The following is a 14,495-nucleotide window of genomic DNA, read 5'->3' as shown; positions in this document are numbered from 1 at the left end:
ATACCAGGCCCTTCAGGAGTGGTTGGTATGTGGAATTAAGTAGATTGCAGTATTTATAATGTGTGGTGAGTTAAAATCCAAGCCACTGCTGAGATATAAAAGCTAGGGGAGAGTAAGTGTGTGGAAAGACAGTAAATAAGATGTTAAGTCCTTTCATGAGTCCATTTGGGGTACAATAATGCACAGAAAGGGGCTGGGGGAAAAACAGAAACATTGTGCTTTTCTTTCATATTGCCTAAAATTAGTGACATTATTTGGGGTTTTTTGCAGCCACTTCTAAGGGTTGCAGGAGAGTGTGTGTGTGTGTGTGTGTGTGTGTGTGTGTGTGTGTGTGTGTGTGTATGCCACAAGTGCACTTCACCCCAGGTTCCCTAACACGACAAAAGTATTAGGTGGCTAGTTCCACTCTGAAAGAGGAGCCTCCATGTGCCTGAAATGTAATACGTTCAGGGGCTGAAAAAGCAATAGATATGGAGGCACCATCAAGGAGCTTGAAGAATACCTTCAGAATTTTTCGTTTGTTTACTATAACCTTTTTCCTTCTCAAAAGGAAAAATAAAGAAACACTAGAAACAGGTTTTCATGTGAGAAAATCGACAGCTGAGTCTCCTTGCCTTTAATCCCTTTGAAACCCAAGCTAATACTGCAGTCACTGAGTTGTGGGTGGGTAAGTGACTCCTCTTTCACAACCTTTCTCAACAAGAGTTCTGCTCTCAGGCCCCTGGCCTGTTTCTCCAGTTTTAGAGAGCCAACGTCTGACCTTTGTTGGCCCCTGGTATTGGCCCCTCCTAATTTTCCCCTGTGTCATCAGCTTCAGGTACATTTCTTTCCTGAGAATAAAGGTGCTTTCAAACAAAATCACAATTGTTTTACTGGCCCTGAGATTTTTTTAAGGGGCTAAAGCCTACCACTCACATTGCTAAGGGTCCCTCCTCCAACCCTCATGTTGAAACATGAGCGTCTCTCCCAGAACTCTGGACTTCAGGCCCAATCTGGCATCTGCGTGTGCCATGTTTGCCGTCCAAAGGGTCTGAAGGGGAAGTCAAACACTCTTTGATATCTTTAGTTAGCCCTATGCAAACACGGCACCTGGGGATAAGGTCAGTCTAGGTGCATATAAGGAGGAGCCTTTTGTTCTACCAGCCCTTATTTAGCCATGAGAGCAGCACTGAGCACCTCTGGGGTGACATATACCATGACTATTATCATGTTTTCTTAGGGCCAGAATTTCACAGGTGGCAACAGGACAAAGTTTTTGACATGTAGTAGATATATCAGCAGATGCCTTGGGAACCTTCCACTCAATGCCTGGCCCTAAAGGCCTTCAGAATCTAGCAAAAGATGTAAATTGACAAAGAAATTACACACAGGGACTGAAAAATCAAGGGATCACATTGGGCCCAAGGATTAATGAGTTCTAACGTCAGTGCAGAGCTGGAAAACAACAAAGAAAACAGATTGTGGTTTAGGGTTAATGACTGTTTAAACAGCTCTCCAGATGTAATACTATGGCATATGAATGCCAAGGAGGAGTGGGTTTCTCTTTCCCGAGTCTGGTTTGGGAAACCCAGGTAAATCCATTTTCTATGTAGGAGATAAGTTTGGGTGTTTAGTGCCATCTGCTGGGCAATTCAGGCCTGACAAACTCTAAAAGGAGGATTAAGATTCCAGCATGTAACCAAGTTTGCTTCTTGACCTATGAATGTAGGGCTTTCATTTCCCCAAGCACCAAGAAATAAGCCAATAGTTCTCATTGGCTTAACAGGGAGAAAATGCACAGTCAGCAAATACCCTAGAACCTTTTAATAGCATAGACTCTAAGAAGACAGGGAGCTTGTTTTGGATAGTATCTAGATCAGAACACATGGCAAGTGGGGGGGGAGATTTTTTTGGGGGGGTAAAGGAAGGAGAACTACTTGTGATCTCATCAACATGAGGAATTCACTGTGTGGAAATTTCCTCCACTGATACAGATCAGTAAGTCATCTGTCATTTATTCCTTCCAGTGAAATGGAAGGCCACCAGGCCTTACCATCTGGGAAAGAAAAGGAATAAGCATTTTATAGTGCCTACTATGTGCCGAGCCCTGTGCTAAGTACTTTTTACAAATATGATTTCATTTCATCCTCACAACAACCCTGGGAGGTAGGTGTTATTATTATCCCCATTTTACAGTTGAGGAAACTGAGGCAAGTAGGTTAAGTGTCTTGATGGTAAATGTCTGAAGCCAGATTTAAATTCAAGTCTTCCTTATTCAAGATCCAGCACTCTTTCCATGCTATGAAAACTTTCTAGAGTATTTGCTGACTGTGTATTTTCTCTATCCATATGCCACTAACTGCTTCTATGCCCTTCAGTCCCCTGGCATTGTCATCCAACCTAGTTATATAACCTAAGGACCCTTGGGCCTTGGCATCTGCCCAATAACTGAACCCTTAGGTCTTCTGACCTCTGTATCAGCCTTGCAACTGAACTTTATGTGTTGTCTTCCTATTTAAGAGTGAGATACTTGAGAACAGGAATTATTTTTAGTGTTTAATGCTTTTTCCTTCCTTAATTCACTTATGGTCTTAAATAGCTGCCTGGGCATTAAAAAGTTAAGAGACTAGGGGCAGCTAGGTGGCACAGTGGATAGAGCACCAGCCCTGGAGTCAGGAGTACCTGAGTTCAAATCCGGCCCCAGACACTTAACACTTACTAGCTGTGTGACCCTGGGCAAGTCACTTAACCCCAATTGCCTCACTAAAAAAAAAAAAAAAAAGTTAAGAGACTTGCCCAGGGTCATATCTTTTTGACTTCCAGAGCCAGCCTTCTATCTACTCCACCATGCTGCTTCTTATTGTGGGGGGTTAGTAAATATTTAGTAGCCACAGTCAAATTCTTCACTAGTAGAGCATGCAAACCTGCTCCCTTAGGTTTTTGCCAGACATTTATTTCTGGGAATTCACTTTTATTTATTTCCATTTTTTATGATGAACTTTATGATCATGAACAAAACTAAACATTTCAATATGTGAGAAACCAAAAAAAAAGGATAGTATATGAAATCAATTTTATCAAGATTATTTGATCTTTGGACGTCAGAAGAGCCATGGTTTCATCAGTGGGGAGACATCTTCTATTGACCCAGATTGAAGTTCCTCCATCCCTTAGTAGAAGGTCTCGATAAGTTGTAGTTTTTTTGTTTGTTTGTTTTTTGTTTGTTTGTTTTGGGGGTTTTTTTGTTTGTTTATTTTTGTTTTTTTGCAGGGCAATGGGGGTTAAGTGACTTGCCCAGGGTCACACAGCTAGTAAGTGTCAAGTGTCTGAGGCCGGATTTGAACTCAGGTCCTCCTGAATCCAGGGCCTGTGTTTTATCACTGCGCCACCTAGCTGCCCTTGATAAGTTGTTATGGCCAACAAACTTGATCACAAAACAGCTAGTTTCCTGATAATGTGCCCCTCAGTACTTAGCCAGTCTGATCACCGGTGGGCAGGCACACTGCACATTGCCAGACCACTAGTCAAAATCTTTCCACCCACCAGAGACTACCCTCCATGCCTTTGAGGATTGAGGATTACCTTCACACTTTGACATGACATCAAAGAAGGACTTTAGGGAGGGTATCATCAGTTACTCAGAGGTCGTCCTGACTACAAGGGCATTTCTTTTATGTATCCACACTATGAACAATATTGCCTGTCTCTCAACTCTGACGTACTCAATATGTGAAGCTAAGCAAATCGCTTCCTCTCAACACTCTAAGTAACCTTCTAAGACTATAAGTTTCAGAGAAGGTGCCAATCTGCATTATTAGGGGGACTTTCCCATCAGGAGCTTCCTTCCTTCTTGTTGTTTAGTTGTTTTCAGTTGTGTCTGACTCTGTGACCCCTTATGGGGTTTTCTTGGCAAAGATACTGGGGTGATTTGCCATTTCTACAGATGAGAAAACTGAAACATACAGCATTAAGTAACTTGCCTAGGGTCACACAGGTAGTACGTACCTGAGGTCAGATTCGAACTCAGGAAGATAAGTCTTCTTGACTCCAGGCCTGGTACTCTATCACTGTGCCAACCACCTGCTCATGAAATCACAAGTCCCACTCCTTTCCCCATCTTCATCAATTGCATTGTAATATTTTACAGAATATAGAGAAAACAGTTTCTGCCCTCTAGATTATATTCTAACTTTAGGGGGAGCGGAAATAATTTGATTGCCTTGGCTCACAAAGAAATAGGAAATGTAGTAGCAATCTACCAACGTATTAAGTAGAATTGAAATCCTGGGATCCTGATGTGAGGGCATGTGCAAGCAGGCATGCAGCATATTGGAAAAGAAAGATTGTTATTGTTCATCCTTTCTTCTCAAAGGAAACTATTGACATCAGGAAGGAGATGCCTTGACTTGCGAGTGAAATGGATTTTAGTGAGGCAGAGCTGTGCAGTCATCAGCCTCATTCTTTCCTCCAAAGTCATTGGAGTCCAGTGGCAAGACAGAGGTCAAGACCACTGACAATGGCCCTGAATGAAGTGGAAGACTTTGGTCTTTTTTTTTTTTTTTTTTAGTGAGGCAATTGGGGTTAAGTGACTTGCCCAGGGTCACACAGCTAGTAAGTGTTAAATGTCTGAGGCTAGATTTGAACTCGACTTTGGTCTTTTTAAGCTAAGGTCTTTCTTAAATCTCAGTTTGAACAGAAAGACTATTGGTGTTGAAGGAAGAAGACCACAGTTCTAGTTCCAGACCCACCACTTATGGCTGTTTGTCTTTGGGCCTGTCACTTCACTTCTGGGCCTCAACGTCCTTATCTTTAAAATGATGGAGTTGAACTGGATGGTTTCTAAGATCCCTTATAGCTTGAAATCCTTTGATCCCATAAGTCATTTAACCTCTTTATACCTCAATTCCCCATCCACAAAATTAGGGTAATGTGACTTGTACCTCCCACCTACCAGAGTTATTGGGAGAACCAAACAAGCTTAATCCATGAAGCACATGGTAATTAATAACATAGCACTTATATGATGATTATCTTTGAGTGAAAATCATAGCTGCCAAGTTAGACAACAGAATCCATTTAGAAAAGCCTTACCAAGGGGCAACTAGGTGGCAAAGAGGACAGAGCACTGGCCCTGGAGTCAGGAAGACCTGAGTTCAAATCCGACCTCAGACATTTGACACTTACTAGCTGTGTGACCCTGGGCAAGTCACTTAACCCTAATTGCCTCACCAAAAAAAAAAAAATCCTTACCAGACTAGAATGATAGTCCCAATTTAGTCAAGATAAACAACTCAAATGTCCATGGCACTTAAGGTTCACAAAGTGTTGGAGGCAGATTGTATTCATACAGGTAGTGTCCAGAATGAGGGAGGTGATGTTCACACTGTACTTTATCTTGATCACACAACAACTAGAGTATTATGTACAGTTCTGCATGCCACTTTTTTTAAAAAAGAATATTAGTGAACTGGATCACACCCAGAAGAGAGTGACCAGGCCGGTGATGGGACTAGAAACCAGGCCATATTGAGATCAGTTGAAGGGGTATTTAGCTTGGAGAAAAGATGGCTTGGAAGAGAAGTGTTGAATGTTAGTTGTCTTCAAGTAGTTGAAGGATTGACACATAGAAAATGGATGACTTATTCTGCTTGACCCTAGAGAAAAGGACTAGGAATCTAAGCCTTCCAATTTCTCCAAAGTATTAGATGTCTGCAGGGGTGTGCTTATGTATGTTCAACAGCCAGTTGCAGGGGTGGAGCAGGGATGAGGGAAAGGCACACAAGACATACTTTTAAGTTTAACCTGCATTCTTAGCATTTTCTTCACCACTTTATCAAATCTGGACAATCAAGGCCTGATTTGTTGTGGTTGCTAATTTCCCAGGTATAAAAATTTAACAATCAGATCTTAAGCGGGTATAAACTAACTACAACACATTTTTGGGTGTCTCTTTTTTCAGCTGTTTGGTGCTCAACCATTACCTTGGCTGATACTTTGCATTTTGTTAGTGATTTCATAAGGATTACCAGAGTAACCATCTTTTTTCACCTCCACCTCCTAGAATGCCCTCGTTTCATGCAAGGATCAGATGGGACCTGTCCCAATCATGTACATACATACTTACCTGCATACTGTGTATCCCCATAGTAAAATCGAAATTCCTTGGGGGAAGGATCATAGTACCATGGGGCTAGAGCTGGAAAGGACCATATAATCCAGACCTCTCATTTTATAGATGAAGAAACTGACACTTAGAATAAGAAAAGGACTTAACCAAGGTCACACCCAGGGAATGTCAAAGGGGTGACTTAAGCCTGGGGCCATATTGACTATAGATCCAGTGTTCTTTCTTAGTGCCTTATATACCTAGTGGAAGATGGGTTAGATTAGGATAAAAGTGCTATGTCATTTGAAAATTCTGCTCATTCTGATATATTTAACATCATTTTCTTCCATAGCCTCTACTGATTAACACAACACATGTGTTTGTGCTTGCTCTGTGTTTTCCTTTAGCTAATTATGTTTAACCTACATCTTGGAATTCCCTTATATTTAAAAATGTGAAACTGCTGTTCCCCATTTCAGCCTATAAGCCAGTAATAGATTCATTTTCCAACTTATCTTCACTAATTTTGTAACCTCTTGAAGGTGACAGTGACATTTTGGTGATGATGTTCTGTTAGAATTATACAGTAATCATACTGTAATAACCAGTGATCTTCATCCTTGGTTTCAGGTCAAACTTCCCTTTCCTGTCGATCAAATCACAGATCTTCCAAGGAATGACTTCCAGATGATGATAAAGATGCACAAGTTAACCTCAGAACAGTTAGAGTTCATTCATGATGTTCGCCGGCGTAGCAAGAATCGGATTGCAGCTCAGCGCTGCCGCAAAAGGAAACTGGACTGCATTCAGAATTTAGAATGTGAAATACGGAAATTGGTGAGTTAAGCCACTCTGTCCTCTCACTTTGCAACTGGAAATCTCCAGAGTTGTTGGAAAGAGAGGGCAAGAATAAAGGGAAATGGGGCAGCTAGGTGGTACAGTGGATAGAGCACCGGTCCTGGGGTCAGGAGGACCTGAGTTCAAATCCGGCCTCAGACACTTGACACTTACTAGCTGGGTGACCCTGGGCAAGTCACTTAATCCCAATTGCTTCACAAAAAAAGAATAAAGGGAAATGTCTAAGAAAAAAAAGCCAACACCCAGGAGAAGATTATAATAATTTAATTTTCTTTTAAAATAACACCCCAAAAGTAAATTATGGCTTTGGGTCCTTGTGTGTGTGTGTGTGTGTGTGTGTGTACAAAATGCTAATAATTTCCCATGGCCTTCATTATTTATATAAAGATAATTATTTCTCAAATTTAGCCTGTAAAGTGAGGCTATTGATAGCTCACCTGACTCAAGGCAGAGGCCTGGATAAGATGGTCTCATAAGGTCTTTTCTAGCTCCAATACCTATGATTCTATGTCATTCAAAAACAGATATCCTATTCCACATGCTTAAGTGTATCTCATTCATTCCTCTGCAATGAAGAGAGAGAGAGAGAGTTTCAAGTTCACTGCCACTCACAGTGCTAAGCTCCCTCCTAAACCTTGGACTAGGCGCTGTCCTCAGTTCTGTAAAATTCTACATTCATCCCCACATTTCCACAGAGCTAAATAGTGGAGCCCATCATTGAAGCCATGTCTACATTATTCTGAGAAGTAAAAAATGCGCCCAACATTGCATCATACACAATTGTCATGAGATCTCCCTGTTACTATGCTTTAAGCAGCCTTTTACCTTTTTTTAAGCCTCTAGCTTGATAAAAAAAAAAAAGCAGAAAAGTGAAGCCACATGAGAAACAGGAGGAGCTCTTACATGCTTTAGAATCAATGTTAAAAAGCACACTCAAAAGCCTCAGTGTTCCCCTACATGTGACACTCTCACCACACATGTTGCTCATCTCCATGTTATCAGTTTCATTAATGGCCTACTGGGCTAGCTCTGTTCCTTCTGCAGCCCCTGGTGGGACCATCACTGCAGTCACCCAATCCCAGCTTCTAGGGAAGCCTCCCACTGATGGTGAAGGCCAGGAAACTTTGCTATCCTCTGCCCTGTGCGGGAGACTCATTCCCATACTCTGCTCTGGGCTTTGTGTGGTAGCAAAAAAGCTCCAACTTTTCCAAACTTCTCTGGGCCCTTCCTACCCCCAGCCACCCCCTCAGAATTCTTTATCTCCAGCACGCGCCACACAGCTTTTGCAAACTTGCCTAATGTATTTCTCTCAAGTTACACGTCTGCATCTGTTTATTTTTCATTTTTTAAACATGTTTTCTTGGTAAATTTATAAATATTTTAGCAGGTGCCCTTTCCCTGTGTAAATCTCTCAGACACACATGGCCACCCTGCCTGCCAGATTGCATTTCCTTTCTCTCACATTCTCCACATAAGGACTCGTTTTCTTTCTTGGGTTTCTGCTTGCTTGATATTCATCTTTTCTCCCTTGCCTCTCTTCTTTCCCTTGCAGTTTCCATCTACTCCCTTCCTTTGTCTTTCCTTTACACAGACATGTACTCCCACCCCCCTACACACACATACACGCTGACTCCTACGATTTCTAATTAGGAAGAGTTTGGCAGGGATACCAAAGAGAAGGGCATGAGAGGCCAAAGGCATCCCTGCCTGCCCAGGGTATGATGACCAATAGCCACTGGCATCAGGTCAATCAGAGGATAAACATTTATTAAGTACCCACTGTGTGCCAAGCACTGTGCTAAGCGCCATCTGCCTTCATTGACAGAAATAGCATTTAATGGCACAGGAACTAATTGTCAAGTCTGCTCACTTCCCACAGCCCTTTACTCTTCCTCCTTAACCTTTCTATTGCCCTTCTCTGAGACAATCATTGCTTGGAGACAACTAGCAGAGTGTAAAAGCTTCCTCTCCAAACGGTAGGTAAACCATCCTTGCGTGGCGCCTCCCACACGCAGATTTCCTCGTCAGGCACCGCAGCTTTCTTGCCACTGTCAGGCCTGGCACCAGCTGAGAAAACGAGGCATCGCTAGTGCCAAAGGGATGAATCCAGCTGTGCTTGGTATCTGCCCAGAGAAAACAGAGATTGGCACACCACCAAAGGAAGGGCTCCCCAGCGTGCATAAAAAGGGAGAGGACTTTTCTGGAGTCTCACACTGGCAGGGGAGCCAGGCAGGGCCGCTCTCACAGACTGATTTAGTACAGAAGGGGGAGTCTGGAATTTAAAACTGAGGAGTAGATCTTTCATTTGTAAGCCTATTAGTAGCTGTCATGTGGCTTGTATCAAAACCTCTAGCATTTCATGATGGACATAACTGTGACTGTACCTGCAAAGACCAATCCAGCCATTCTTAAAAAAGCCCCCCAAAGGAGGCTTACTCTGTCAACTAAAGCCATTCCCACATTCACAAAATAAAAAAGTCCATGGACACAACCAGTCGGATCATTTCAACCCTCTTAATTAATAAGTGATCCTTGCTGTACTATCATAAATCATAGAATGTTAGTGCTAGAAGGGACCTTATAGGTCATCTAATACAGTCCCTCTTGTTTTATAGATGGGTAAACTGAGGGCCAGAGGGAATAAGTGTTTAACCACAACTACACATTTTGGTTGTAAAAACTGCCTGTTTGAGTTGTTGACCACATAATCTATAATTACTGCCCCCAAGTCTCTTTATCATAAAAGTAGATTGAATAGACTCCCCCCCAAAAAAAGTCCTTTTTAATCAGAATTTCACTATAAATACAAGGGAGCGGGAAAAGGGCTAGAGAGCTTTCAGTGTGCAGACAAAATTAATCCAATGTACAAACAGAATTCAATATCTACACTTGGGTCTTATCTTAACATGGCTTTTAGATCGAAGAATGAATTTACTCCACTAAAGCTCTCCTCCTCTTACACCTCATTGTGGTATGGAGGGAACTCTGGATTCTCAAAGACTGCCAGTAGAGTTCAGGTTTCGGCAGGGCCTGCCATGCTGAAAGGGCTTCAGGTGGAAGAGGCCTAGTGATAGACTAGACATCTATTGTCCAAGGACTGGCCTGTATAAGCTTGTATAAACCTGTTTAAGCCCAAGTCAGCTACAAGGTAATGATTTTTTTCAACCACAGCATCTCTCAAAAAACAATCTACTAGGGGGGAAGCTAGGTGGTGCAGTGGATTAAGCACCAGCCCTGGATTCAGGAGGACCTGAGTTCAAATCTGGCCTTAGACATTTGATACTTACTATCTGTGTGACTTTGGGCAAGTCACTTAACCCTCATTGCCCTGCCACCCCCCCCAAAAAAAAAACAAAAAACAATCTACTAACTTATTAGAGTTGCTATCTGCATAAGACATGATTTCTTTTTTTTTTTTTTTGGTGGGGCAATGGGGGTTAAGTGACTTGCCCAGGATCACACAGCTAGTAAGTGTCAAGTGTCTGAGGCCGGATTTGAACTCAGGTACTCCTGAATCCAGGGCCAGTGTTTTATCCACTGCGTCACCTAGCCACCCCTGGCATGATATCTTATGATTGATGAAAAAGAGTCATGGGGGGGGAGGGGTGAGGCAGCTAAGTGGTACAGTGAATAAAGCACCGTCCCTGGATTCAGGAGGACCTGAGTTCAAATCCAACTTCAGACACTTGACACTTACTAGCTGTGTGACCCTGGGCAAGTCACTTAACCCTCATTGCCTCGCAAAAAAAAAAAAAAGAGTCATGGGGCAGTAATAATAGCTAAAGTGTCAAGCATTTTATAGTTGATTGGGAACTTTATAATATATCATTGCATTTGAGCCTCATAACAGCAGTGTGAAGTACATAGGGCCAAATATTATCCACATTTTAAGGTGAGAAACCGAGGCTCACAAAGGTTGTTACTTGCCCCAGGTCACACAGTTATCAAGCAGTAGAGCCTTGATTCAAAGCCATGTCTTCTGCCTTCAGGTCCAAGTCTTCTTTTCATCATACCTTAGCTGCCTCTCTAAGAATACAAGCTGATTTCATGGCATTTCTTTTTTTTCATATTCCTAGAGTATTTCCTGACTAGCTCCCCACACAAAATTGCAGCATCACTGATTTAACATTGGAAAGGACCTTAAGAGTCCAAACCCCTCATTTTATGGATAAGAAAAGCAGCAAACCAGAGGTATTAAGTTGCCTGCCCCAGGACACATAGAGAGTACCAGGACTGAGATTTGAACCCAAGTTCTTTGGAACTAAATCCAGTGCTCTTTCCATGCTGCCTTCTAACATGTCTATATCTACAGAACTAGGAAATGAGAATAAAGGACTCTCAGGCATTGCACAATCTGTAACTAACAAAGTAAACCCTCTCTCCTCCCCCCCCCCCAAAAAAGCAACAACCTTGTTCAATATACTCTACTTACTGACGCAGAAAAGTCTACTGATTCATTATAAAAGCATGTTTAGTCATTAGGTTGTAAACAAAGAGAATTTACTGATTTACCACCTAGCAAAAGTTCAACCACTCCCTGAGAAGTCTGGTTAATCAAGTATTGGATGTATATACAAAGTAATATGAGATCTCCAGAATGTGGTCCCATTTGGTCTAGATAGATGCACGAGGGTTATATTATAATGTAGGATGTCACCAGTTCCCTGGAAATGTTACCTGGGTAGGGCACAGTTCCCTGCAAACCTTCACTTTGCTTCTGTTTCCCCCAGGTATGCGAGAAAGAAAAACTCTTATCAGAAAGAAACCAGCTGAAAGCATGCATGGGGGAACTCTTAGATAACTTCTCCTGCCTTTCCCAAGAAGTCTGTCGAGATATCCAGAGCCCTGAGCAGATCCAAGCCTTGCACCGGTATTGCCCTGTCCTCAGGCCAATGGATCTCCCCACAGCCACCAGTATTAACCCTTCACCCACTGGCATGGAGCAAAATCTGGCAGCATCCCAGTGTGTAGGGGAAAGCATGCAGTGCTGCTTGGATCAGAGCACTGTGCCCCTTGGGACTCCCTGGCTACCCAACAATGTGTCAGAGAATTGTACAACTGGGAGGAGATTGGATGGCGCTGACCAAGGTTCCTACTCAGAGAGAGGAACCCCTCTAGAACCAAGGAGCCAAACAGTGACCGTGGACTTCTGCCAGGAAATGACTGATAAATGTACAACAGACGAACAGCCCAGGAAAGATTATACCTAGTGACTTGGGCCCTGACATCCCCACCCAAACAAATGTTCATCAGTCAGCCTGTGGCCAGTTCATTTGTTGTCTAGAAGAACGAATTTGGTGCACACTACAGTGGTCTTAGCAGCAATACTGTTTTTAAGTATTTTCTCCTCCCTGCAAGCAGGAGTTACCTAGTTATCTTCACAATGGTGCTATCCCTTGCCCAGGCAGGGAACTCAAACAGTGGCAACACTGTCTGTTTTTATATGTTAATTTCAATCTTAACAGGGATGGACATAACACCTCTGAGGACCCAACCACAGATTATTTTCTCAGTGGCCCATGTCACAAAACCCTATCTCAGGAATTTCCTCTGAATGTTCAATTTTTTTTCATTGAAGACAGCTTCTATACACATCAAAGTTTTATAACTAAACTGTACATATAATATATATAATATATAAAAATATATCTCCATATGCAAAAGTCCCTGCATGCCTCAATTTTCTCATCCTAAAACTGGAAACTTTCATTTCTAATGTATAAACAAGTTCCAACATTCCTTTTTTTCTTTTCTTTTCTTTTCTTTTCTTTTTTTTTTTTGGCCTTTGATGCTAGAAGTAGTTTGGTAACTTGTTATGGGGGTTATTTTTTTTCTTGGTTCATAGTTCATCATTATTACTCAGTTTGTACTTATTTATGGAAAAAATCAACATTGGAAACTTATTTGAGAGTTGATTGCAGAGTTTTTGTTTTGTTTTATTTTGTTTAATTTTGGGCACAGACAAATAGTGCCATCTGAGCATTGTGGATTTTTTTTTCTTGCAGATACTGTACAGTAATGGTCAACTTTGCCACTTGCACTGAGTTTGGGGTCAAACCTATTTTCATAAATGAAGTTGTAACTTCAGTATAACTCGAGTATACTGTATATTATTTGCTTTATAGTTTTAAAAAAGTAAAACATTTTAGGTAATTAAAAAAGCACTCAGGTGATAATTATGTAGGAGAAACAATCTTGCCAAATAATGAATTCACCCTCCAATTTGTAGATGATAATCTGCTTGAATATTTTTGTATTTCAGCTCCTTAGCCCCCTCCCTTCCCTTTCCCCAAGCAAATTTTAAATGCATCTAGTCAGTGGTGGATGGTTGATGTCCAGATTCCTAGGTGGGGAGAGAGTTTGGGCATCCCACTTGAAAAATGCATCAGTAACAGAACATCCATCCATGATTTTACACCAGGATTCTATTGGTGTTATTGTCTAGGAACCAAGTTAGTTCTGTTTTCTTCCCAAGGAAGTAAGTTGTGGTCTGGTCACTACTTACTTTCTGAAGGATTCTGTTGTAGGATCTTCTCTTTTGAAGTCATGGCCATCAACCCAACTACCTTTGAGAAGGTCAGTCTCCCTGGAGATGACTGAAGCAATTGGTTGAACTGTAGATTCACTGAACCAATGGCTGGTCTTTGAATGGTCCAAAGGGCCAGTGAAACAAACATGCCCCAAAAGGAGAGACAGCAATGCAGTTGCAAGCCCAAAGTCTCTGCCTGGCATAGACAGAAAAGGTTTTTTCCTCCCTTTCTCCTCCAAGTGCATTGAGTTGTGTTTTGAGGTTACTTCACTGTCCTACAGCCCCAGTAAGTCCATAACTCATTCTGAGGCTTTAGGCAAGACAATACCAGAACTCTTCCTAATGGCATTTTTCCTCTCTTGCTGCAAAACTGGTTGGCTGTGCACATCTGCGTAAAGAGAGCAGCTTTTCCTCAGCACAGAGGCATGATGTTCTCCTCTGGTGCAGACGTTTACACATGAGGTGTGCACCAGTGTTTCTCTTCAGGCACTCGGTAGCTCAGCATCTTTCCTTAGGAGGAGGAATCAGCTCCCTCACTCCAATGATACTTTTATGACATCATGAATATGGACACTCATGAATGCCCTGGTCTTGCTTATCACCCCTCGACCCTGTGGCTACAGTCTGGCTCTGGAGGAGAATTGTGTATGGTTTGATATGGGGCTAGGGTGGGAGGGGTCAGTGGGGGCTAGGTGGCTGATTTTTGGTTCTTTCTTTGTGCCACTGTTTGGACAATATTAAAGCCGCATGTAAAAGGGGGGAGTTAGTATAAAATGTAGGCGAAAAGTGAAACCATAATAACATATGTTTTAGTATTAACTTTTTTCTGTACAAAATACTAGCTCTAAATGTTTAAATATGTATGGATGCCAGAAACTGTTGATTCACACAGTAGGAAAAAAAAAGCCTTTTCTTTTAAAATGCTTTCTTTTTGAAGACCTGCCTGTAGGTTTTTGTTTTTATGTGTGTGTATATGTGTGTGTGTGTGTGTGTGTGTGTGTGTGTGTGTATGCCTGTGTGCCT

The 14,495-nt window shown here is 42.0% G+C and overlaps 1 protein-coding gene across 1 annotated transcript in view; it reads left to right on the top strand.

The window, feature by feature from the left end:
- The window catches only part of BACH2 (BTB domain and CNC homolog 2), a 418,233-nt gene extending 404,107 nt beyond the window's left edge, over positions 1-14,126 (top strand). The window contains 2 exon segments of the mRNA XM_044004876.1: positions 6,716-6,922; positions 11,674-14,126. Of these exon segments, the coding sequence (XP_043860811.1) occupies positions 6,716-6,922; positions 11,674-12,153 (687 nt within the window). The 3' untranslated portion in view covers positions 12,154-14,126.
- Positions 14,127-14,495: the final 369 nt, after the last annotated feature.

Source organism: Dromiciops gliroides, chromosome 4 (assembly GCF_019393635.1).
Source record: "Dromiciops gliroides isolate mDroGli1 chromosome 4, mDroGli1.pri, whole genome shotgun sequence".
Lineage (NCBI taxonomy): Eukaryota > Metazoa > Chordata > Mammalia > Microbiotheria > Microbiotheriidae > Dromiciops > Dromiciops gliroides.
The sequence above is the reverse complement of the archived record's forward strand: the minus strand, read 5'-3'. Positions and strand labels throughout refer to the sequence as shown.